General features: G+C 44.2%; 1 protein-coding gene across 1 annotated transcript in view; it reads right to left on the bottom strand.

Annotated features, from left to right (window-relative positions):
- Positions 1-27747, bottom strand: part of COL4A5 (collagen type IV alpha 5 chain) — a 433650-nt gene that overhangs the window by 301879 nt on the left and 104024 nt on the right. Inside the window, exon 2 of the mRNA XM_078688785.1 lies at positions 7818-7877. Coding sequence (XP_078544911.1) covers positions 7818-7877 — 60 coding nt within the window. The remainder of the gene's footprint in view (positions 1-7817; positions 7878-27747) is intronic.

The following is a 27747-nucleotide window of genomic DNA, read 5'->3' as shown; positions in this document are numbered from 1 at the left end:
ACCAGCTCTTCAAGAACTCTACTGGCTTCCAGTGCATCAAAACTATCAACTTTAAAATGCTATGCATCGATTCAAATCCCTCCACGCCTTTGGAAACAGACTCTCTCGCTACCACCCTGACATGACTATGGGATTACGTATTGCACAACTGATCACACATCCATAACTAAAACAGGTTGTCAAGGTGTAGGGTGTTTACTAATGCAATGCCCTAAATGGTCACTAAATGTCATGTTAAGCCCAGTACCAATGAAGAAAGCACTGAAACCTACCCTAGTCAAAAAGACTTCAATACACACTAATTGCACCACCCCAACTCAATGGTGGAACTGAGCTTCATCATCCAGCCTGAGGGCAGCATATGTACCCCAGTCCCCTAAAATGAATGTTGGGATACCAGAGTAGGTAGACAAGTGCCTAATCTTAGCATGGGGATCATTCAGAAGAGCCATACTCCACACCCAGCTTCTAGCAGCTTGATAGTGCTTTACAACCCAAGTAAATATCTCTGCAGCTAATAAAGGAGAAGAAAATGCATTTTGCAAATTTGCAAGATACTAACACCCACAAAGAGAGCACAAGGCATTTTATTAAAGGTGGGTGACGCTGTATTTTATTCTTTACTTTTCCCTTTTGTACTAGGGCATGTACTGTAATGATACAAAGCGAGGAAGTAGAACAACAACTGAGGGCAATGGAGTTTGAACAACATTTGTGACATGAAGACTCGGTGGAATAGTTTTGTTGCAGACAATGACATGCCCAAAAGTGCTTTACTTTTCTAGTTCACCTGCACCTGGGTCTTTTACTAGTGGAGGAGTGAAGAGAAATTGCAATTAAATGGAAATGTGGGCTACTTGCTCAGGATATTATCAGATCATTTCCCACTGATGTGAGCATTATAATTGAAAAAACGATCAAGTAATAACATTTCTTATTTCCAATCATATGTGTTCCTTAATGAGATAAGTAAAACGGGGAACATCCTTTACAACGCGGTAATGACACCGCAGTGCCATGACAACGCGGGTTTCACAACGCAAGTCGTTACCACGACTTGCGCTGGAGGGCGCTCTAGGCTAAGCAATAGTACATTTACTATTCCAACACCTTCCCTACTGTACGTAGGCTGGTGTTGGAATAGTAAATCTTACTATTCCTAAGTCCAGCACCCTACAGCGCAAGTCGTGGTAACGACTTGCGTTGTAAAACCTGCGTTGTGATGGTCTGCGGTGTTTTATACCGCGTTGTACCGTCATACATCCAGTAAAACTATTTTAAGAAGGAATTCGCATTTGCAGTAGGGATCCACAAAAAAATGGAGTATGAAATTCTCTTTACAGAAAAGGAAACTAATGAAATGGAGGATTTAGTCAATGGATGCCAAATTAATCTAGTCAACATGAAACGCCCACTAAGAAAGTGGTAGGATTGTAAACAAAAATACCTGGAGGTGGTGAAAGACTTGGAAAGCAAGATTACAATATGTTTAAGTTTGCAAAAATGTATAGAGTTGGAGTCAAATCTAGGACGGTCACTCCCTTATATGGACACTTGAAATAGGGCAACGTTGGATATTAAGGATACAGATTAAATGGTGAGCACAGACTAAGACGTAAATGATACATTTTAGAAATAATATGAAAGCATCTAAAGAGTGAGAAATTGTAATTTTAGATATTTTCAGAATATCCAATATATAATGAATCTAAAGCAAAATAATTGACATGATTTACACTTTGAATTCCATCAATCGTGTGGTGCAGACACCAGACATCACTGATATAGACTAACCAATGCGATCCTTCACTTACGCAAATATCAGCTGCATCTTTGATCATCACCACCAGAATTGACTGCTAGGACAACATTTATCATTGTAAATTAGGTCTGTTATGTAAATCATTGGTATTCACACCATCTATTGTATCCAATGATGATTTCTCAGGCGACAGATTGAATAAACTTTGAATACTTTTCGTCCCGAAATGGGAGTGCCTCGTTGACTCAGAACACTTCAGCCAAATGGATACTAGGGGATGTGTAAAGCAGTTGCCCTAATTAGAGAAGGCTTAGTTGTCAAGGAGGCCCATGCCTGGGGTGGCACTTGACAATAAAAATAGCCTTTTTTGAGGCAATCCCATCTCTGGGAAGGACACGTGAGATACAGGCTCTTACCATACAAGACCTGTAATTCCAGACCAAGACAATACAGGGATGAAAATCACCCCAAAAGCCACACCCAAAGGTGTACTCAGCTTTCACTCTAATCAAAGCATTCCAATTTCCAGCATTTTTCCAAGACCCCAAAGCATCAGCAGAAAAGATATTATTACACACACTAAATGTCAGGCGAGCCACCATGTACTATTTGCAAGCTACAAAGGACATTAGTAAGCCACAACAGCACCACAATCAAATGGGTAGCCAGTGTCAAAGGCTTCTATAGTCCCGTGTATAGTGCAAACTATCCATCTTTACTGATCAATGACAGGCCAAGAGCACATTCTCACATTCTCGTGGACCCTACCCATCCAGGGGGAGGAGGCTTGGCGCCTCGTCCCAGGATGTGCATTGTTTCAGACCACCGAGAGCAGCAGGCTCTCGACCCAGGGGTCCAGAAACATGTCTGGCGGTGGCAGCTGGCGAGCGGCCACTCAGCCTGGACACTAGTGTTAGGTCATTATTCAGGGGGCATCTCTAAGATGCCCTGTCTGTGCATTTTTCATAAAATCCCACACTGGCATCAGTGTTGGTTTAATGTGCTGAGAAGTTTGATACCAAACGTCCCAGTTTTCAATAAAGCCATTATGGTGCTGTGAAGTTCGTAATGACAAACTCTCAGTACAATATACTCTTAATGGCAGTACTGCACTTACAATGTCTAGATATTGGCTTAGACACTGTAAGTGTACAGGGCTCATGCACCTGCACCCTCACCACTGGTATAGTGCACCCAGCTAGAGGTGTGTCTGACCTATGCCAGGGCAGCGGGTTGTAGGTATGGCACACAGGGATGTGCACCATGTCGACTCTTCACTTTGTACTGCACCAAAATACGCAGCGTGCAATGGCAGTGTGTGTGTAAAGGTGTAGGGCCTCTAAAGGTGGCACAATAGATGCTGCAGCCCTTGGAGACCTTCCCCGGCAACAGTGCCCTTGGTACCTGTGGTACCATTTACAACGGACTGACCTGTGGCCATAGAATGCTAATTGGGTTTTGTTTTCAACGCAGTTTAGGGAAGGAAGATAGGCCCTGGGTGCCCGTTTGGCAGGAACACAGGGCACACTCAGTCAAAGTACATACGTACTTTAGCAAAAAGTGGGGCAACCATGTAAAAGGAGGGCACTTGTTTACAAAGAGTTAAAAGACTTTCTGTTTTTCAACTTCAAAACTGGAAGACAGGTCATCTCATGTCCTTCAGATTCAGCCAGGTAAGCTAATTTGCGGTCTGAAAAATCAACTCAATAGTGATTTTAGCACTGCTGAGGATCGTGTTTTGACTAAGGAAGGACCACGACAAGCGAAAGAGACTATTGACAACTAAGGAAAGACCAGTGACAATAAGGGAAGTTAGTGAGCTAGAGGAACTAGACCCTACTGAGCACCTTGATGTTGCATACCGCCCCAGTACGCTTGGCGCGCAACTGCGCCAAATATTTAAGTCTCCTGGGTGCTCAAGCATGGAATAAACATCCGGCGGTTCTGAGAGCATCCACTGATCTGACTACCTTTAAGAAACAGCTGAAAACATGGCTTTTTAAGCGTTAAGTCGTTAATTGGCTGAAGTCATGTGTGAACATCTAGCGCTGGGAGACTCCTGTTGGAGTTGCTGTGCGCTTTACAAGTTTTTATCATTCATTCATTGTAGACAAGAGCATAGCAGCAAGGTCTTCCAAATGAGCCAAGCTAGAGAGAAAGGTCAATAGAAACGGCCCCGGTTCGGATTGGACCTATCTCACACAGATTGATCTTGAATCTGATGACTGTCTGCCTGACATTGACGAGCTTTCTTGAGGGCCAGGAAAACGCAAAACAGAAGACATTCACCCAAGTCACTGATAAACTTTTACAGGATGGCTAGAGAGCTAGAGTAAAGGTCAAAGTATGTTAGAGCCTTAGGCCTCCTGTTAACGCAGAGCAAAAACCACTGTAGCTTGCGAGATAGGGTGGTGATGATAGGGTACAGATTAGAAAACTAATTGATTCATTCTGAGGTTTCAATCTATTTCCTAGATTTGATTTAAGCTAACATGGCATAGCAACGCTGCAAAATCTTACCTATCGGTCTGGCAGTTGCCATTACTGTTTCTCTGAGTGGATGGCTGTTTGACTTCTATTTGCTAGGTGGGGAGATTCCTCGTACACCGACAAACACCACGATTAAATGACATGTTAGTGAGTGAGTGCATTAATATAGAGTTTCACATGTCCCACAGCATAAGAGTGTTTATAGTTATAATGTGTATTTTCAATTGCTAGCTGATTATGGGAAAGTTATGCAGGTAGAAGATTGTTATGTCTGTTCCTACCTTCCAGCATTTGCGGCAGAAGAGGCAGGATGTTTTCATTTGCCTCTCGTATGCGTTCTCTTGTTCTGTCTTTCTGAACTTATATTATCAGCAGATGATTTACTCTGATTATTACAAGCATTTATAAAATGTACCAATTGTAATTGACACCAACATGTATTTGTGGGATACTAAATGAACAAGTCACTTGCATTCGGTAACACCATATCTGGTAGAGACATGATCTAGCTGCATGTTCCTTCTTTTCTTTTGGATCCAGTCCATTGCATGGGAAATTCAAAGGTAAGGAATCTGCGGCTAGATGTCTCCATCACCTATATTTCACATTACTTCAAAACCTTGCATTTAGGGGATCTGCATGAGTGTTTGATAAAATTCCTTACTCCCTTAACTAACTTGAGTGCTACTAACAAATGAATGCATGATGTAACCTGTAAAATCAACAAAGAAGAAAGATTTTTCGTAGACGAATTGAACAAGAGGATAAGATCAGATGACGAGTAAGAGAAAAAGCTAGTTAGTTCAGAACATATTACTTGGAAAGGGAGGAAGATTTTAAAGATTTTAAAGGAACCACCTCCTAGGTTGAGCATTGAGGCTGTCAAGAAAGGATCCTTCTGTATGATTTGGAAGCAGGAGAAAAACGAAACTGTTCAGATATTGGCATGGAGCGAATGTGAGCACATTTACATTGTGAATGACTGGACCGTTGCTGAATTAGAGGTCAGTATCAAAGGCATCTGTTGTGTATGTGGGAAGTCAGCTTATTTCAAGTTACCACATAACTGGAAAGGTAGCTGTTAAACAGCTTTAGTTTTTTCTAGAATCTATCACACTAACTAGCTAGATTGTTACGTAAAATGAAGTAAATTAAGCTTTAAACAGATTTTTAGTGATATCTTTGGAGCACTTATCCCATCTATTGGAGTTGCACTAAACAATGTTAAGTTTAGAGCGCTATCAACCCTAGTGGATCATTTTGCCACTAATACGGTAATAAATAAGGAATTGCTTGCTAAGAGAGCTGAGATCATGCAGTACGGTCTTGGGTTATATTTGCTGCTTGTGAAGGAAAGTGGAGCATGCCAGGTCATTTATGCAAGAGAATGTTGTGTATAAATTCCAAAAATAGATAACTTGCTTGATAGTTATATCGCTAATATTATAAACATTACACATGAATTAACCCTTTGGACGCTGCGCGAATTCTTAATGAGTGGGCGTGTTTCGGATGGCCCCCGGCCGTCCTCCGCACATGCCCACCGAGACGTTGGACGGCCTTTGGGCCGTCCTGAGCACCGAAGAGGTTAACTGAACTGGAAGAGACAGGTGCCTGGGAAGAGCTATGTTGAGTTTTCGGATCAACTTGAACGGATTTGCTAAGATAGGTGAAGGGTTAGTAAGTATAGGTGAAGGAATATTAAAATTGCGTTTAACCCCTCTCTTGGTTATATGAATTGATATTGCATGTGAGCTTCTCTTACAAAGATTTTACAAAGGTTTCATCAGGTGATGAGTTTGGTGTGAGTATAAGAAGGGGAAGAAAGAGAATTGATGCAAAGGTTGCAGTGAGCTCTACGACACCATGAAATATTTGAGCGGATCAAATGAGAAGAACCCTAAGCTGATGCAATCAGTGTTGCAATAGAGATGTAGACATGAAGATTTAGAAATCATGTGGCGGAGTTGTGAATGCTGTTTCATCTTTCATGTTTCTAAACTGCTTGAATTCAAACTTGGGCTCATCTAAACGAAGATTTACTGCCTTTCCACTTTTAAGTGATGCTGCACTCATTATTGTTGCTGTTATTTCTCAGTTCTCAATAAAGAATTGCACTCTTCCCACTAAAAGACAGTGAGTGCTCCCAGGAGTTTCTCACCATCTTGTAGCCGACAAATGAAATCCCAACTGTCCCAGGCTTTCGTGTATACAATGTGCCGACTAATGTGCTTGAATAAACTGTGAGAGTGACTGAGTTCAATGTAATAGTGTTATGAGAGAATCCTCAAATGTATTCTGTAGTAAAATGTTTCTTCTTGCTGGTTCCTTATTGATGCATATCCTGAGAACTGTATACAGACTTAGTAATGTATGAAATCCTTTTTCTAAAGTCCTATAAAAGAAAGTATTTTTCCTCTGTAACCAGAATCCCCCATTCCAACTATGTAAGGCGGATCTAAACTGGATTCTGCATTGAAATGTTTTGAGTTCTTTGTACTTATTATCTTTATTCTTCACTGCTAACTAAGCTTATGAGATATATCAAGTATTTTGTTTATTAATACTCTATATAAACTCTTCTAAATCTTGACCAGTTTCTGTCCTTCTTACTGAGAATGTTATGGTTCTGATTTTTGATTTGGAATCAAAATATAGTGATGGGTCCAGTCGGGAAACACCAAAGTCCATATACGGACTACCCCACTCCCAGTCCGAGTCGTTGGTGTTCATTGGTAGGCCACGGGGAGACTAGTTTGCCCACAGACAGGTGTATATTGAAAGCAGGTAAGGGATTTGATACAGTCATTCAGAACCCATGGCACCATAAAAGGCCAGTCAGCAACTCATTCAATTAGTAAATGACAGATCACAAGTCCAAGTCCTTGCAGAGCTCATGTTGTTTTTCTTCCAACTTAGATTGATAAAATGGGTTACAAAATGGGAAAGCAAAGGTAAAAAGCATTATTAAAAAAACTAATCATTTTGACTGGTATTACTATTAATGATAGTAACATTAGAAAAGGAGCCCTTTATTTTGGTTCAATAATCAAATGTATCCTAAGACACATAAGCAGAGAAGATTGGAAATAAGAAGGTAAACAACTGGCAAATCTTTACTCAAGAGATTTTTAAAGGATGGTAGAAAAATCAGATATTAACCTCGTGATGCTACCAAAGTGAACTACGGAGGAGCTCCAGCGAATTTCCCAGTCACTACTAATCAATTTAGCCACAATATTCAATTCTTGCTCTGCAATAATTCGTTTATCCATCAGAGAATAAAGTTTCTTGACCATTTACATTTTTTACTAAAATAGCAAAAGAACATAGGTTTACTTGTGACCCTCGCAGCTAAATGGCGAAACACTGCTACACCTTTGGCACACAACACACTGAAAATGAGGTTTACTTTTCTAATAAATAAATATTCATAATCATTATTGGACCTATATCATTTCACCCTTCATTTGATTTTTTATTTGACTCTTCTGTTCTTCATCATAAAATATTCTGATGCATATCATTACACAGTCAACAGCTTTAAATATATGTCCAAACCTACCTTATCACCTTTCACTCCGCTACAGTCGCATTTTGCTGTTGATGAACATCCTTGACACGCCTGTGGCGAAGAATAGAAAAAAAAGTATTAAAAGTGGGAAGCTGATTATAGTATTTACAATATCAAAAGGTCACAGACATTCTGCCCATTTAATCATATCTAAAAGGAGAGCCGACCAAGGGAACAAATGCATTTCTGCCCTTCCTTTTTGGAGATGATAAAACATTAGCCATCCTCTGGCATTTGATTTAGCAATTAAATGATAGATGTTTGCCCAGCACAAAAAGGAAACTAATCCAGGGGTTGTATGATGTTACAACGCGATCTTTTAGATCGCGGTACATCACAACGCATCTTTTACAACGCAAGTCGTTACCACGACTTGCGCTGTAGGGTGCTGGACTTAGGAATAGTAAGATTTACTATTCCAACTCCAGCCTACGTACAGTAGGAAAGGTGTTGGAATAGTAAATCTACTATTCCTTAGTCTAGAGCGCCCTCCAGCGCAAGTCGTGGTAACGACTTCGTTGTAAAAGACATGTGGTAATGGCAACGCGGTGTTTTGACCGCGTTGTCATGGATGTTCCCCATTCCAGGTATTCATACCTTTTATTGGACTAACTAAACACAAAGAAATGTCCCCTGAAAAGCTCGGATGAAAGACAACCGTTGTGATGCCGGGAGATTGCTTTAGTGAAAAGAGAACTGAAGCAAACTGCTTATGTCAGCCTTGAAACACATAACGGAATGAGAAATGCTAGGTCTACATCTCCCATTATGTTATGTTTGGTTGAAACTACGGTTGAGCACAGCAACAACTGTCTGTCAGTGTTTTGGGGGGCAGAGTATGCTCTCTTGACCAACAAGTAAGAGGGATTTAACTATTAAACTTGATCTGCAACATTCAGAGTCAAACCCACTTAAGTGTTCAGCTCCTCTGAGGCACAACATGAAATCTAAAGGAAATATATGTCTTTACATCGAATGCGCTACAATGCATTCCATTGCAACACGGTCGTTACAACAACCGCGTTGTTACACCCCGAACCATTACATCGCAAGTCGGTAAAATGACTTGCTGTACGGGGCGCGCTGGACATAGGAATAGTATAATTTACTATTGCTACTTCATTTCACGCAACAGCAGGGAAGTTGTTGGATTGTAAATTCAACACCTTCTGCCCCCTACGGCAAGTCGCTGTAACGACTTGCGATGTAATGGTTAGTGTTGTAACTAACCCATCGTTGTAACGACCGCGTTGTAATGGAATACGGTGTAGCGCAGTCTATGTAAATGATGTCTCGCATGTCCACCACTAAAAACAGTAGTTAATGAATTGCCTTAACTAAAATCTAAAATAACAAACATATTTCACACACAGACTACACATATTTCACACACAGACTACACTTATGCTATGTGCTGTTACAACTGTGTTTAGCTAAAATGAAAAGAGTTACAGTGCATAATATTGTGACCCGCACAGGCTTCCACCGCCGACTTTAGAGCTTGTGGCACCCAGTATGACAATCTTTATTAGCGCCCCCCAATTACCTCTTTTCCGCGTATTCCCGACTCAACTACCCTCCAACAGTGACCCTCATCTCTCCATAGCCCTTCTCTCTCACATGCATTTTATTTGTTTTTTAGCGCTACTCATATCAGCGTAGGGCGTCAGAGCACTTTATATCACACACACGCATTATACAAAGTCAATGAATTATACATGTGTAAATCAATCTACAAGAAATGTTACATAAGGCGATGAGGATTACAAGGTGTAGGAATCATGTGTTACCTTGCTAATAGGCAATATATTTTAAGAGTGTTTGGTCAGGAGAAGAGCAAACTCTGGATTTAAAAAGTACTACAGTGGTTGGAGTTGGCTTTACTAATAAGAATTGATTTCTACCAAAACTGACCCTTTTAGCAACATAGGGATAATAAAGACTGGGGGAAACCAGGTTCCAACCCTATAACTTCCAGTTGGCATGCAGATCTTTGATTACAGTTATTACATCACTGGGCTACAGTAGGATTGTAACTTATAAACTGCAAGTAACAAAAGCAGTAACCCACTGAGCTATCCACATAAAATACAGTCCTGTGACCAGCATGGGACACGTTCTTTGCAGCAGGCATAATAACCCTCTGCACTACTTTATGATGAGTCAGAGCTGCCTCTAGACAAAACACGATCCCTCTTCAGCAGGAACATTAATCACCAGAATTATCTTGACATTTGTATTGTCGCCTCAAAACTGTTCCACAGACAAGGGACTCTGCAGCCGGTGCTTTTGAATACAAAAGTTATTTTGAAACACAGTGCTGTGCCCCTCTGCCACCCAATGTCAGCACCAGGTGCAGCTGCACCAATCGCACCGCCCTAAAGCCGGGCCTGCCGGCTTCTTCACATGTCAGTAATCTATGCTTTAGGGCGGGTGGGGTACGTGTAGGCGTTGCTGGGGTCTCTAAAAGGGATGTGCTCAAGAAGGATAACAAGGATTATTTTACAAAAGAGGCTTACCTATGTGATTAGGGGTATGGTCTAAAATCAAGTGACAGAAAATCCTGTGCTCGATACAGCGTGCCACCCAACTAGTAGTTGGGTGCCTCTGTGGGGGTGTGTTTTACGTTAGTGCATCCAAACATATTATGCAAAAAAAACACTTACACCTAAAGCAAATAATGTATATTGTGAAAATGTAAGATTGTGAGTTAAACATTCCAAATATTACAAAGGCCTGTGGAAGAGGGGGTGCCTTGGGTGTCCCAATCACTCCCATACATTAAACCTCATATGTTGCCTAAAAATAACTACAGAAACAGTACCTCTGGGAAAAGAATACTCTGAGGGAATGCGTTTCCCAAGCAAAAAGAAGTCAAATTTAGGAAATATAATATGGGTTGTGTTGTATCTCTTGGGTTCTAAGAGTCGATTTTGACAAACAGAACTGTATTTTGTCTTGTAAGTTAAGGAAATAAATATAGAGCCCAGTAAGGACCCGTTTCAATGTCACTTTTTCACTTTCAGGGTACGGCAAGAGCCAAGAACTTTCGATTTTACATTTGCAATATATTTTGTTGTTATGGCTTTCATCAAGCATCAATTGGTCTATTATTGTGTAAAGTTTTCTGTGTGATTGCCAATGTTTTCCTAAAAAGAGAATTTTGCAAAAACCATGACCTCCAGACCTTTTTGGCTGTGCCAATACTTGTTTAATTACCACCAATGCGGAGCACTAACAAGTCCCCTCCCACTTAAAGCCATGAAAATACCTGGGCGAATGGGAGAGTTTGTGCATTCCAGCATAATTTACATTTTATTTTCATTAGGACCAAACAAACACCCATCCGACAATTAAGACATATTGCTGCAACTCCAGCTGTGGCCGCTAGATGGCCGTATTGGCACACTAACGTCAAGGTCCTTCCGAACGTGTTTGCAAAGATGGAGAAAAAGTATTCTCCTAAAGATTTATCTTTTCGAGCCCACCGGCTCAGTCTGTCTGTCTTACAATAAAGTCAGCGCCAGTGCACGACGAACCTGGCCTTGTTAGGAGATACACGTACTTTACATGCACGCGCTAATGCCTTACAAAATTGCAGGCGCATATAAACATTTATTTTGGCGGATTAACGCATGCATTTGCCAAGATTCCCCGGAGAAGTGGCATGACGAGTCACGCGCCTCGCATCCAAACTCGACAAACGGAGGGAAGTGACTGGTTTTGAAAACGCAGCCTAATTAACCCTATCCGGGTCACCAACGACCCAAAACAAGGAGTACTCCTGGTGTGAGGGTGGAGAATTCGGGCATATTTACAAGCCATTACGACCTGGTTGCGCTCCTCAAGATGACACCATATAGTTTAGAGATGCACTTTATCTGTGGTTCCTATTACAGGTCTGTGTCACAGTAATGTGTATGAGGCGTACTTGGCAGTGCCTGTACAGGGCTGCCTCTGTATTTTTTCTAAACAGTAGGTGCCAAATGTAGGAAAGTGGCTCTGTATATACTGGACTAAAGTAAGGTACAATGTGCACAGAGTCCACAGTCTCCAGAGGTATGGCAGAGGCTAAAGTTAGATACAACCTTACTCTCTAAAGTGGTAGCTTGGTCGAGCAGTAAGGCAGTATCAGAGGACAGTGTAAAGCATTTGTTGTACACACTCAGTCAGCAAATGGTCTCACACACTCAAGAACTGAACTCTAGGACAATTGTTTTGTATCAAAAGATATAGTTGTTTTATTTCAGAACCAACAAGGTATTAAAATATACTTTCTCAGGATGAGTTACTTTAGTTAAATACTTTTCAAAAAGGCAATAGACTTTTTGAATGCAATAGTTACAGTCTGTGGCATTAGGCAACAACATTTCAAACACAATGCAACATTGAGCTAAATGGGAATTTCTAGTTGAATGCAATTAATTACTTTGTAGATTACTTTTCTAACAACCACAGGACTGAATCCTAGATTCAGTCCCGGGACATGAGCTGTAAACCGTTAAGTAAAAGCGTTTTGGTTACAGTAGTGATTTTTAAGGAATATTATTGTATTTTAAAAGTTGACAGAAACTTTTTCAGTTGAAATTACCAATGTTATCCTATGGAAGGAAATTGAGGTTACTGGTAAGTACAGTTAAAATTACTTTTCAGGGTTTGTGCTGGGCTAAAAGATGCAGCACTGAGGTCTCTCCTGATAGCAGGTGAGTAAGTCGGAATTCGTTGTTCGGCTGATTTTAGGTGAAAATTTTAAAGTTCCAAAACTCCACACTTAGAAGAATTTCCAAGTGAAACCAGTCAATGTTAGCCTATGGAAGAAAAGTGAGTTATCAGCTTTTAGGTAAGTACTCGACTGGCAGAGTTAAGGTTCTGGGCAAAGACTTAGGGGTCTCCCAGGGTCAGGTAGGTACAGTTGGTACACACTCAGTGGCACAGGGGCAGCCGGGTGCAGAAGTAGTTAGGCCCAATGTTATCCAACGAGAGGCAGGGGGCCTTTGGTTGGTGGCTGCTGGCTAGCAGGCCACGCGGCTGTGGGAGCTGGGCACCTGGTCACTTGCTCAGGGCAAATGGGGAAGTAGGATAGGACACAGGTTGCACTGCCATGGGCACTCGGGCGGCTAGGTGCAGGGTGCTTCAATGTTATTCAATGGAGAACTTGAAAAGGGAACAAAGGCTGCAGGCCCGGGGACGGTGGATCTTCTGGAGAGACCAACACTTCGAGGGGTAAGTTGAGATCTTGGAGGGTAGGTGGGCACCCCGGAGTTGGGCACAGGGGCCGGGGGTGCCCGTGCCGGGTGCAGGGGTGTCTTTGGACGTCGGGAAATCTTACCCTCTGCTGGTCGCGGTAGGGGGGGTCCCTGGTTCTGAGTCAGCAGGCATCGTCTGGGGCGTCGAGGAGGGTCCTTGGGCACAGGATTCCAGGTCAGAATTGCCGGGGGGACGTTCTCAGGGTCTTTGTCCTCTTGAGCACAGGCCGGGCTCGGCGGGTGCAGAGTGGGCTGGATTTGCGTTTCCTGGCTGGCACCAGGGGTATTGCTGTTTGAGCAGAGCCACTGCTCGTGGGAGTCCCAGTTTCTAAGAGGGTCAAGGCAGGCAGGTCCTCCGGGGTTCTTGAGGTTACTGTCCGCAGGAGATGCCGGGATTTAGCAGGAGCAGGTTCAAGGATCAACAGGCCTGTAGGGCTGGAGCCAAGTCAGTTGGTGTTGTCCTCTTGTTAGCAGCTGCATGGCAGGTCTCCTTCTTCTTGGTCTTCTTTCTTGTTTCGAAATCTGGATCTGAGGAAGGAAGGTTCAGGGTGCCCCTAAATACTACATTTAGGGGCATTACAGGTAGGTAAAGGGCAGGGACCAATGGGTCCCTGTCCTGGGGTGAGTGCACCCCCTATCCTGCTCCTCTCCTGTGGGAGGGGGTAAGGAGCCTAACTCTGATTGGGCAGGGCTCCACATCCTCAAGATGACCGGATCCCGGAGTTGTGCTTCACCTCGCCTCTCCCACCTGAGGGGTGGAGTTGGCACAGGCTGGCACACCCCCTTTCCTCAAGTAGGGTTTCCCACCAGTCTTCCCGCCAGAGTGGGGGTCAGAACTGGTGGGGGGCCAGTTGCTGAGTACAGCAAGTGGTCTGGAGAAGCTCACAAAGGCGGTATGCCTTTGAAGCTTCCCCTGCCCATCCTAGGGGAGGAGGCCTAGCACCTCGCCCCAGGATGTGCATTGTTGCAGACCCAGGAGAGCGGGGGCTCTCAACCCAGGGGTCCAGCAACATGTCTGCTGTGTGGCAGCCTAGGCAGCCTCTCAGACCAGAGGTGGATTGTAGGTTAGGTTTCAGGGGGCATCTCTAAGATGCCCTCTGTAGTGCATTTTACATTAAATCCCACACTGACATCAGTGGGGGTTTAATGTGTTGAGAAGTTTGATATCAAACTTGTCAGTCTTCAGTGTAGCCATTATGGTGCTGTGGAGTTCGTAATGACAACCTCCCAGCACCATATACTCTTAATGGCATCACTGCACTTACAATGCCCAGGAATGACCCTGGGTACTGTAGGGGCACATGGCTCATGCACCTGTGCCCACACCACTGGCATAGGGCACCCAGCTAGAGGGGTGACTGATGTATGCCAGGGCAGTGGGTTTGTGGGCATGGCACACAGGGATGTGTGCCATGTTGACTCTTTGTTTAGGTCTGCACCAGGACACTCAGTCTGCCAAGGCAGGGTAAGGGTGTCAGGGTGCACGGCCCCAAAGGGTGGCACAATAAGTGCTGCAGTACTTAGGGGTCTTCTCTGGTCACAATGCCCTGGGTACTTAGGGTACCATTTACCAGGGGCTGACATGTGGCCAGAAATGCCAATTGGGTTTCAGCTTCAATACAGTTTTAGGGAAGGAACACTGGCCCTGGGCAACTGATTGGCAGGAGCCCAGGACACACTCAAGTTAAAGCAAATCAGCAATTCAGCAAAAAGTGGGGGCATACCATGCAAGAAAGATGGCACTTTCTCACACCAAACCTGAGAGCGGGCATTCTTGAAGGGGTTAATTGACCCAACAAGTCATGGAGTATTAATTTGCTTAATGAGGCACAGGAGCAGTGGTATCATTTTTATTTTTCACAGGGTCTATTGTTTGAAAGAAAGAAAAGTTTTTATGGATTAACGTGCAATGGAAAAAGAAACATAACATGGTATGTCACGCCTGGACAGAATTCCGATTCCCAAGAGACAAAATATTTATGTGGTATTTCAAAATATAGAGCACAGACCAAGTTAAGGTAAAGACAGGTGTGGCAAATGTATACACAATGCTACCATCTCTTTTAGAAACGTGTCCAAAACCACTGTCACACTCAGTAGTTATATTTCAAAATGTAAGTCATTTTTGTACAACCAAATTCGCTCCCAAGTTAAGACGTCCCCTAGACATCTTGTTCACCTGGGTCTAGTGTTCACAATTTATATACACAGAAACAGCAGACTAATGAATCCTGCTGGAACTTTCAGTTTGTGGATCTCACAAAATACTAAATTCCTTTAGGTCTCCAACAAAAATGACTGAAGAGGTCATTTAGCTGCATGACAAGTGCAAATTATTGCACTAGCAAGCACCATATATACAGCACTGTCAAGAAGAAGACCTATTACTCAAATCAATCTTAGGGATCGACACGTATCGACAAGTACCTATTTCTCCAGGAAATGTGTGGATTTTCATCCTTGGTATTTGATGTTGGTTGTTACAGGAACATTGACAATCAATGTCTTTCAGAACATTCTTCCTCTGTGGGACCGCCCTGCAGATAACTATACACCGATTGTGCCAGCTATGTCCTGGTGATGGGTGATGTGTATGCTTGATTCAAATCACTATTTTTATAATGTTGCAGAGATGAAATGTTTCTTGAATTTACATTGACAGCAGTTTTATACTTTCTTTCAAAATACTATTTCTTAAAACTATTTGATCTAGATCGACCGATTTAAGAAATCACAGTAATAAGGAAGCAGTACATTGCTTGAACACTGATTGCATTTAGACCCACTTGGCTCCCAATTTTTAAACAATACAAAGAGAAAAGACTAGGGAGTAGAGAGATTGTAGAGAGATTTCCCTTTAAGTGCAGGAGAGCGGCAGCGTGGATCACAAAAGGTATCATCCTGCAATGGAAAGCAACGAAAGACCCACTGGGAATAAGGATCATGGTGCAAAACTAGAAGAAACAAATGGCAGCTAAATTTAGCTGATAACTTTAGGTACATATAGAAGATGAAAGTGAAGGAGGAGAAGGGTCACAGATACATTTAAATGTGAGGTATATAAAACGTGCAAAAATATAGGAGAGATGAAGAGCAAGAGATGGAGAGGTACAAGTGGTTGTTGGTATACAGAAGAGAAGTTTTTTTTCTACAGCCTCCAGGGTGGGCCAGGTCCTAGGGGGAAAAACAAAGGTATATATCATGGGAAGGGGCAGGCACCCGGCTCCCCTCCCTGGGCTGCTTTCAGCCCTGGAGATCTCCAGCCCCCAGGGTACGGCCAATAATTACAAGAGCAGGAGGAATGTATGGTCTCCCTACTGGGCAGATTTTGCCCCCCGGAACCACTATCCTCAGGAGCACAGCCGTACAATTAACCCCTTGCACGCTCGTGACGGAACCATTCCATCACGAGCCACGGTGGGGATGTGCTGGTGACGGAATTGTTCCGTCACGGCCCGGCCGCCGCGCCTGCGCGGCGCGTTCTATTGAGCGGGCGGGGCCGTGACGGAACCATTTCGTCACAAGCACAGCGCCACCGCGGCTCGTGACTGAGTGGTTCCATCACGAGCATGGCCGCGCAGCGCAGCCCCCCCTGCCCCCTAGCGCCGCGGCGGAATTACCGCCCTGGCCAAGGGGTTAAAGGGGAAGGGGGCCACCACCCCCTGAGACCCTGCTGTTCAACTGAATGGGAGTGGGGCACACGGACCCTATCCCGGGACGATTTGGTCCATGGTCCACCAAGTAAATTAAATAAATGGGGGAGGGTCCCCTCCTACGCAGGCCGTTTTCGGCCCAGGGGACCCCAACTCCCAGGGGCCAGCCATATTTGTTATGCCCTTCATGGAGCCATTAATGGCCTGGGGACCCCACCCTGCAGGCCGAAATCCAGATATGTCCTGGGGTGACCACCCCCCAGAATTAGGGAAACCTCTGTTGGCTCTTGCTTAGCAGGAATAATTTTAAAGCTCTGCCAAGCAAGAGCAACAGGTCTGCTCCCAGCAGGCGGCAGCATCAAAAATGCTCCCGCCTACTGGAAGAAGCATTTTCTGCTGCTCCCTGCAGGCAGAAGCAATGCCGGCTTCCACTGGAGGCAGGCAGCCGGCTGGGTCCACGGGGGCATTGGAGCTCCCCCCACCAACCCAACAACCATACACTGGGTGCCCTGAGGGGGGCCAGGGCACCCAACATTGACTGGCTGGGCTCTGAAGGATGGGGTCCCCTGGGCCTAAATCAACCTGGGAACAGGGCAGAGCACCCCCCCCCTTTCAGTAATTTGCTGGACTTCGGGGTTGGGCCCCGGGGCGGAAATCGGCCCAGGGATGGTGGCTGAATGTACGTTTGAATACTTGTAGAAATTTAAAAGGAGAACCATGTTCTCTGCTCTCACCAGGTAAGGACAAGAAATAACCCACTCATCATGTTCACAACAGATTGCGCTCCGATATCTCAACCTAACCAACCTATAAGGTCCTGGCGCCACAGAACTATCCCTGCGGAAACCAATTCACAGAAGAGACGGAAGGAGGCTTAACTAAAGCAGATTCCCGGACCGCCACTGAAGGATGGTCCTTGGTCTACAAACCTCAAGGTCCGATCATCACGCAGGACCCCTTGATCAATACAGAAGCATGGAATAAAAAAACTGTCTGGACACATCAAACAAGATGTTCACCGAGCAGTTAGCATAAAGTGTCTAAAAAGTCAACAGCCCTAAAGAAGAGCTTCCCATAAATACATCGCAGGCCCACTCCCGAAGGTCTAAATGCGTCGGTGTACACACACATGGGGCCAAGAGCAACGACAATCTGGGTTACTTTGTGCACATAAATAGTGTAACACAAGAGATGGAATATAGGATCCCATCCTGGCATTAACTCATGCTCTGACACCAAACCTAACAGGGACTAGTAGCAGCATTCAGCTTTACACAGAGGAGGACTAAAGTGGTAAAAGTCCCAAAGATAATACACTGTAGGACGCTAGACAGGCAAGTGCATACGATTTGTTGCAAGTCTGTAAACGAAGTTTTTAATGTAATTAGTAGTAGTGATTTTTTTGTTGCATATAAATTGTTCCCCTGATTAGTCCTCTACATATATTTATGAAGTGTAGTCATGTAAGTTTTGTTGTTCACAAGTTTGCCACATTCACTATGTATATAAATGTATAATATGTTCTTCCAAAAAAAAACTTTGTATACAAACAAGGAAATAAAAAAATGCTAAGAAGGTAAGAAAAAAAGATTTGTGATTTATTGCATGATAAAAGCTTTAAAAAAATATTCATATAGGTGTGATACATTAGATTGTATACTACAGGCAGAAGATTGAAAATAACAGGTCAAATTAAAGGCAATTTAAGGAACAATATTTGGTTCCTTATGTAAAGTGCTAGTTGATCAATGGTCTGGGAGAAATTACTCCAATTTAGATTTTTCCGATATCTCAATGAGTCATTTACTTCCAGAAACCATTTCAGATTGACTTTCAATATGGAATTACAGAGAAAACACACTTGCTTTTCCTTCGCCAACCCTGGAGTTAGAATTAATTAATTGTCTTTTACAGAAGGGGAGTTGCAGCTGGGGCACCTGCTATATTCATATTTTTAAGTGCTTCCTGTTGAGATTTAATTTCTGTGAAATGAGCATCAGGGCCAGAACAACCAAGGGACCTGATCCCCCAGGGCCCGGCTATGACTTAATGGGGAGGGCTGCATGGTCCCCCTCCCAGGACCAATTTTGTCCCGGAGACCCCAGGGCCTGGATAATATTTAATGGGGGTGGGGGCAGCGCAGCCCCCATATCAGCCCTGGGACACCATCCCCTGGGGCCTGGCTATTTTTGAATGAGGGAGGGAGGCCGCACCTCCACCCTCCCAGACCGATTTCAGCCCCGGGGAACCCATCCCCCGGGGTCCAGCTATGTCTCACTGGGTGCCCTGGTCCTACCCAGGGTACCCAGGCTGCATGTTGGGGCTTCAAGGCCCCCACGGTGCCACCTGGCTCTCCACCACCTGCGGAAACCAGCATTGATGTTGCAAACCAGGAGCTGCTGGCAATGCAGCTTCCTGAGTGCGAGAGTAATAATATCAGCTCAACCTTGGTATCGAGTGAGACGGCAGATACGGCGCATAACCGAAAAATGATGGGGTGTGGACAGTGAATAGATACGTTCCACATGGCCAGAGCTCACTATACATAGAAGGATTTGACTGTCATCCTTCTTTGCGAGGCCACCTATGCCTTGTATACTCTTTGACGCTCAACAAACTAGAAAACAATATGAAAAAATAATATTCTTTTTCAAAACAGCCACATATGAAAAGATCGTTATTGACAAACTTAAAACCGTGATGGCAATTGCCTCATAAAAAGATTTGTGTGACAACTTTGAAATCCGTAGAAAAACTTTCCGCCCTGAAGAAGTCCTACGGACAAAACGCGTTGGCTACGTTTCTTCTTTTTAAACTGGAAAATTGTTAATAAAAGCAAAGAAAAAAAGAACCTCCAGTCCTACTGAAATGTTTCTTTGAAGAATGTATTCAATGTTATTGTAAAAGATATACTGTGTGGGGTGCTGTACCATTGTGCTGCTTTGAATCATTGGGAGTCTAGGGGTATATGACTTCAGGTTAATAGCACCCACAACAAAATTTACTGAACCAAACTATATAGGATAAATGTGCAGATCGTTTGGCCTGATACCCCTGCTTTGGTGTTTTGTATCATCTCTTTCCCTGACAGGAAAGAGATGAAAACACAGCTTCCAACAAGCGGGAGCGGTTTGACAGCTCCCGCTTGTAGGGAGCAGAGTGTTTGCTTTTGCTTAGCAAAAGCAAACAGCTCTGTACCGGGTTGGGCACCCCGGGACAACGCAAGAGACAGATTTGGGGAGGTGGAGGTGCTTGTCCCAAGGGCCATATATGGCTCCAGGAGAGGGGCCACGCTGCCCCTCGCCTTTCTTGTGCATGGGCCAGCCCTGGGGAATTGGGGATCCGTGGGGGCCACCATCTATTTTTTAATTTAAATCCCCGGGAGGTGGTGATCCCGGGGTTCTGCACAGTCCCCCTGCAATACCATAAACATGAGCCCCAAAGGTGTGGGGGTCACTGGGGCATAAATAGCCCTAGGAGGAGGGTCCTGTGAGCCCCACTGCTTAATAGTTAAATTACACTTGCCCCCAGCACCTGGCCCACCCAGGGGCAGTATTAAAAGCAAGCACTGGAGACCGTGCTTTTTTTCCTTTAGATTGACGGCGATATTCACGAAGATTCGTCGAAGGTATTTTATAGGGTTTATAAGGGGTATGGGCTTTTTGGTGCCAAGGGAATTTTTAGGGATTAGCGTGTGGCTATGGGTTTTTTTGTGGTAAGGTATTTTTTAGGGTTTAGGGTGGGCATTTGTTTATGGGTGGCAAGGGAATTTTAAGGGTTTAGATAGGGTGTGGATTTTTGAGTGGTAAGGGATTTTTTAGGGTTTATTTTGGGTATGGGTTTTTGGTTGGCAAGGGATTTTTTTGCATTTAAGGTGGGTATGGTTTTTTGGGTGGTAAGGGATTTTTTTAGGGTTTAGAATGGGTATGGGTTTTTGGGTGGCAAGGTAAGTTTTAGCAGTTAGTGTGGGTATGAATTGTTGGGTGGTATGTTTTTTTTACGGTTTATGGTGGGTATGGGTTTTTGGGTGGCAAAGGAATTTTTAGGGCTTAGAGAGGGAATGGGTTTTTGGTGGTAAGGTATTTTTAGGTCGAGCCTGGACAGCTCAAAGGCTGCTCTGCGAGGCATGCTGTATTGAGGTAGGGACTTGAAGCTCCACCCACTCTCTGCCCACATTTTGCATTGGCTTGTGTCATTGTCCACTGTAAACTGCGGCTGTTCCTTGGTCAAAAGGTTTAATAGTCCCTTCGTAATACTGCCTTGTCTCATTTTGTAACCTCCCATGGTGACACCCTCTGTTACATGTGTTGTTGCTTGGTAGGCGTTAATTACAGCCTCCGAGCACTATTTTCTCAAATAGCATTGTCTGGTCTGCTATTGCAGGCAGGACACGCTCTCTCCTAACACTTTTTTTTATTTTTATAGCACTCATTTGCAATGCAATAAGTCTAGCATTTTAAAGAGTTTACGCTATTAGCATTGTATATGACAGTGTCTTTTACTTATAAAAGTAAAGTCCACATTTGTAAAGCGCACAATCACCCGTAAGGGTCTCTAGGCGCTGGGGGCCGTCGGGAAGATTAAGCGAGCTATTGCCCAGAGTCACATGGTGCTGGGCTAACCTGCCGCCGGAGCCGGGGATCGAACCGTGGTCCCCAGATTCCGGCGTCAGTCGCCCTGGCCGCGGCGCCACACCTCTCCCTCGAACTTATCTGTTCTAAAAACAACACATAAATAAAAGGCATTGTCATTTACAATGCCAATAGCTCAAACTCTCATAAATGTGAGACCTACTGCATTGCAAATGCTTGTTTAGGGTTTAGGTTAGGTATGGATTTTTGGGAGGCATGGAGATTTTTAGGGTTTAGGGTGGGTATGGGTTTTTGGGTGGCAAGGGAATTCTTAGGGTTTAGGATGGGTAATGGTTCTTGTGTGGCAAGAAAGTTTTTAGGATTCATGGTGATATGGATTTTTGAGTCATACAAATTTTTTTAGGGTCGAGGGTGGATATGGGTTTTTGAGTGGCAAGTGATTTTTTAGGGTTTAGGGTGGGTATTGGTTTCTGGCAGCATGGAATTTTTATCGTTGTAAGGTATTTTGGGTGGCAAAGGATTTTTAGGGTTCAGGGTGGGTATAGGTTTTTGGGTACCAGGGGGATTTTTAGGGTGGGTATGAGTTTTTGAGTGGCAAGGATTTGTTAAGGTTTAGGGTGGCAAGAGGATTTTTAGGGATTAGGGTGGGCATGGATTTTTGGTTGGCAAGTGAATTTTTACGTTTAAAGTGGGTATAGTATTTTTGGGTGGCAGGGGAAGTTTTAGTGTATTTCGACGTGCCTATATCTTTGGTGCCCGTTGTTAATTCCCATAGAGTCTTTAGATACGTCTCTAGCCCAAACCGCTGGACAGATTTACAGCAGGTTTCGCAGAAATATAGATTTCCTTCCAAAGATCACACTTTTTGTTATTTGGTGTACATCGGTTCAGTAGTTTTGGAGATATTAAAGGAAAACCAAATTTGTATATCCGAGCAGAGCCGAAGCACAGATCTCATGGTGGGATTTGATTGGCTGCCCATTCTTCAACCAGGTTTGCAGCCATCTTGGGACCAATATACTTGATAACACCTCATTGAAATGTATTAAAGTGAGTGGCAGATTTTAGTGTCACAAAAAGGAGAACGTATAAAGAGTTATACCATAGTATAAATCATTTGTTGATCGTACCATTCTAATTTCAGCAATTGGGGTGTGTTCTAAGGTGATTTTACCCTGATAAAGCACTGATAAAGAATTAAAACTTTGTACATCAGACTTCGCTTCTGTCCTTTTCCTGTCCGTACATATCTGTTCAAATATCAACTATTATCTACAAGCATCTGATTGTCTATTTTATGACAAAACGTAACTTATCCGGCATTATATAACATATATCAAGAAAGCACATTGTGGCAGATCTTCAGTAAATTTTACAAGAGATCAGAGTAGATTCCTCAAAGTAAAAATACCCTGGCCTAATCAGTCAGTACTGCAGGTACGCCAGGACAGTAGATGATGCACCCTGGCAGCCACTGTCCTCACCTCCTGTTTCTTCTCATACATACACCACTCATCCCTTCCCCACTCACTCTTCCCAGACCTACCCTGCTCCCCTCCTGCATACACTCACCCCCACACAATCAGCACCCACACTCTTGTCAAACGCTCTTGCTTCCCATCTAGTATCTAGCTATTGACAGAGGTTAAATAACTGAGATCTCTTCCACCATCAATAGAGGGTGTTCTTATTTATTTATTTATTTATTTTTGACACTTGTAAAGCGCTACTTATACCCTTAGGCGTCAAGGCGCTGAAAACCATTATTGAAGAAGTAAGTTCTTTCTCAGTAAGTCACTTACTTGTGGTAATAAAATACTGGCAAAGCAGACACCTATCAGGACCTTGAAAGCAAGTTTAGGGATAGTGTGCTATTCTTGGTTGGGTTAATAAATACAATTGCATGTAAGAAGATGCTAATGCTGGTGCTCAAACAGAATATTTTTACATCCTCGTTCAATGCAAAAAAAAACATTTGATGTATAGCATGGAATTTTCTTTCTCCCGCAGTACACACACGTCTTGGTTGGATGGGCGTCTCAGAAAAAAAGCTGTACAACTACACTAAGATGGTACCAAACCTTAAATCTAAAACTCAGTAAAAAGAAGATAGATCCAAACTAATCACACTAGGACATGATTAACGATAGGTCTGTGTTTTCATCCTGCCTATCCGCCACACCTTGGAACCCTTGATGGTAATTCTAAATTCTAAAGACAAGCCAGTGTACAACATCTGAGCAACCACAGTCCTCCCACCTCAGTATCTGAAGATGACATGCTTGATGCAGTGAGGATCTGGTTGTTACCCTCATTTGTCATTCATAATATCACTCTTAAGGAGAGGATGAAACATTTCTGGGCCCAAAGGGAAACTTCAGCCAGTGTGGATCTTTTCTCTTGATGGAGGAAGGCTAAAGGTCTAATGCAAGCCCCGCTGGAGAGCTCCGTTACATGGGATGTAAGATCTCGTCAACAACCGTCTACCATGGGTTGACATTTTGACAAGTGGTGGATCCAATTGCACCTCTTAAATCACTAGCAGGAGAGGTATCACTTGCATCAATAATTGTTCGGAGTAAGCCGCCTTGTTTTCCTTGACAGAGATGATGTTGAGACTTGTGCGACAAGGACGTCAAGGAAGGCGGCAGTGGAAAATCATGGCCGACATTGTGCAAGAGGTATCATTCAGATTGTGGTTAGAGCACATCTGTTTGTCCCTGATGGGGAACCTGAGCTGGCAAAGTGGGGTTGGATTCCATGTAGCCCAAGGGAGCCAGGAACAAGGCACAACAACCCCCCTCACTTGGCCAACGCACTACAAGACAATGCTGTCAAAACCACATCTTCACTATGAACAGACAGAAGTAAATCATTTTGTTTTCATTAGTATGAAAAAGTGGCCATCTTAAAAACAAATCCATGCATTCAAGATGCAGTTTTTAAGGCTACATAAGACAAAGTGTTGATCAAAATAATTTTTCCTATTGTTGTACAGCTCTATAGGAGTAAACTACACAGATTCACAGTAAATCACATACATCTGCTACGTAAGAGCAGCAAAGATGTTAACTTGAATCCTTTATTTGTTTAATTGTCATAACCTGTGAATTTTTTATTTACTCAAGTGAATAACATCCAACAAAAAATGATCTTGTCCAAATCTACTTCTTTCTAGGTTGTGGGTCTGGTAAATTGTGGCTGTGCCCTTAACAGGTGTAAGGAAATGCCACTTAATCGTTCTTTGACTGATGCAGCTGATTTTTCGACTCTGAGGGTGCAATGAGGTCTGTTAACTAGACCTCAGTGCCAGTGCCCTGACCCTAAAATGTATGTCGAATTGGTTGTACCCAATTGGAAATGGCTAAGTTAACTGCAACTCCCTAGTAAATTGTACCCTGGTACACTGGGCATGTATGTTAGAGGGACATGCCAGGGCTTGCAGCAGTGACTGTGCAACTCTGGAGGTCCCCCAAGTAAAACAAGTCCCCCAGTCCACTACAGACTGGTAGAGCAGTTGTGCATTGCTAGCCCGACCTAGCCATTGAAGGCAATAGCAAAGCCATCACTTCCCCATGACATGTGTGTAAGTCACCCCTCTGGCAGGTCTCACGAGCCCTAAAGGCAGGGTGTAACATATGACATAGGCATGCCATATACTTTGCATGTCCTGACAATAAAACACACAAACTGCAGTTTTTACTGTGGAAAGACTTGGTTGCCCAAATGGTGAGTACAGGGGTACACGCTGACAGCTCAGCTGTGCTAACTACTGAATGGTGCGACCAAATTAGGCATTCCAAGGTAGTAAACAATTTGTTACATTAACCCCTTCCGTGCGGGGCTGTTTCCCCCGCTGTGCTGGGGGGCGGGGATGCACACAGCGCCCCGGTGCTCATGACGAGGTCAGCTCGTCATGCGCCAGGGCGCTCTGGTGCTCATGACGAGCTGAGCTCATCATGACCACGTCCGTTCCAATGGAATGCTCAGCAAAGCAGGGGAATTAGCCCAGCGTGCGAGTGTTCCATTTAACGGGCGCGGTCATGACGAGCTCAGCTCGTCATGAGCACCGGAGCGCCGTGGCTCATGATGAGCTGACCTCGTCATGAGCACTCAAGGTGTTAACCCCAACTTGTATATCAAGTCGAAATTACTGTAACTTGTTGCAGTGTGCAGCTTTAGCAAACCTGCCACTTTATTGCCTTTAAAACTCCTGTGCCGTTCAAGGCACACATGGAGCCTGCTCCACGAGACAGCTTCCTGCCCTCCTCGAGAGACATGCCAAGGACTCTCAGGAAGGGGAACTTTGAGGAGTTGCAGAAAGCCACTTAAGTGTTAGCAGCAAAAGGTAGTCTTCAAAGGGGAAGCCGCCTTTGAAGAGCAGATGTATCACACTAGGGAGGAGGGCTGCCCCATTGTTTAGGCAGACAGACTGGCATGGGGAGCAGAGGGGGGGGGGACCAGTTGCCAAAATGGTTTCCCAATGGGGGTATAGGCCTTAGTTAGCCACACCCCAGGGATGGGCTAGTGAGGTCTGAACACCGACAGAGGGTTCTCGCCCTCTTTCGAGTGGGCAGAATGGTGAATTCTGGCATAGCCAGATGCCACACAGGAAGTGGTCACCAGGTCAGAGGGAACCTGGTAGCCCATTTGCTATCAACTGTATCCTTTCCTGAGGGCACTTTCCGAGCACAAAGGCGGCACCCCTGGCACACAGACCTCAGATTTTGAGTCACTTGGAATAAGGACCAAAGAAGCACAGCCCTGCTGCCCCAAGGGCCCAGCAAAGAGAGGCTGCACCGTCGAGGACTGCGCCTGCTGAACCTAGTGGCTCTCAAAAGAAAGGGACTGTGTCAGCGTGTCCTGCTCAAGAAGAAAATGTCTCCAGAGCCCAGTCAAGCCAATGGAACTCCAAGGGCCAGCTGACTTACCTCCTGTTTGCAGCACAGGAACGCAACAGCTGATGAAGCCTGCTTAGGTAAGTTGGAGGCCCACTGTCTTCAAGCCACTAACATCAATGCTGTGCAGCACAGAGGACCAACACCTGAAGCACAGATTTGAACGGGAGTTTGCTGAGCCCGGAGAGGGCTTTATGCAACGACGATCCTGCAACCAGAATCGCCTCTCCATCTTTGTGGACCGAGGTCTTCCTGCAGAACTATCCCCCTTCGACTGCATTGCATCCACAGCATCCTTATAACATCTTCAGCATCCTTCATCCCTTGCATCAGAACCACTTTATAGAAATCCATTGCAATGCAGATTAAGTGCCTGGAACTGCTGAGGAACTGCTTTTACTGTGAAGGTAACTGTCTTTGATGACCTTGTTGATTCCCCTGACTTGCTCCCTGCCAGAGTGGCTTGCCCTTAAGTATTTCTAACCAACCTCATTGACACTTAAAGTTTTCTTTGAAAACTTTTCTACATTTTTAATTTGTTATCTTTGCCAAGGCTTGTTCATGGTTGAGTAAAATTGCTTTGATTTGTTATTGCTTGTAAAATCTATATCTCTGGAACCCTCCAGTGGATTTTTTTTGATGTAATGTGTAAATTCTGATAAAGATACAGTCTATTTTTTATAACTTGCTGTCGGGTTTCTTTACTATCAGACACAGAGGTTGATGGGTTAAAGAGTGCCTGAGATGCTGCATCACATGAACAACTGCCAATGTCTTGTGGCATCATTGCAGAATAGGTGGATGAGCGAGAAAATTGAACTGGAAATGGTGACAAGTCATTTGGACAGTATTCCTCAAGAGGGGTCTCGAGTCAGGCACTCACATGAGTTGTAGAGAATGTGAGTGCCCTACATCTCAAACCACCTTTGTACACCTCATCTAACAATATGCCAGAATGAGTGAACTTGTTGGAAGAAGTAATGGTGAGGGTGAATGGTCTACCAAAGCCAGATAACTGCAACTGCGCAGAGGAGGAAATAGAAGATAATCGGAAACCAAGGTCAAGGTACCCATGCAGCTGCAGGAATAGGAAACACGTTCGCCTCCCCTGGGAGGACTGCCAGTTGTCAACGACTGGCTATAGGGCCACTAGATCATATCCTGGGGCATTCCACAGGACCAGAGTGAATGGTCCACTGTACTGGCCAGCATCTTCTTCAGCTGCCCTGGGATATACTGAGGGTAAATGCAGCAGTATGCATGGTACTCTGTGATTTAATGGAGGGTGCTACCAACCAATCACTGTCTGCTCTGACTCCTGTGGCAGCTAGAGAGGGAAGAGATGTGATGCATGACACTGTCAGTGGGGCCAAAAGTGTGCTTTTCATCCCTCCACAGAGATAAACTCACAACCTTAGAAAGGCTCAGTAGTGCTTTCTATAACGTGCCTCAACAGGTCATCATGGGTACAAGAGGGAGAGCCATTAGGGAACCCATCGAAACCACTAGAGAGTGTTCAATGAGCTTCTCCA

Source organism: Lissotriton helveticus, chromosome 4_1, assembly GCF_964261635.1.
Source record: "Lissotriton helveticus chromosome 4_1, aLisHel1.1, whole genome shotgun sequence".
Lineage (NCBI taxonomy): Eukaryota > Metazoa > Chordata > Amphibia > Caudata > Salamandridae > Lissotriton > Lissotriton helveticus.
Note: the sequence above shows the minus strand (reverse complement) of the source record. Positions and strands in the feature narration are given on the sequence as shown.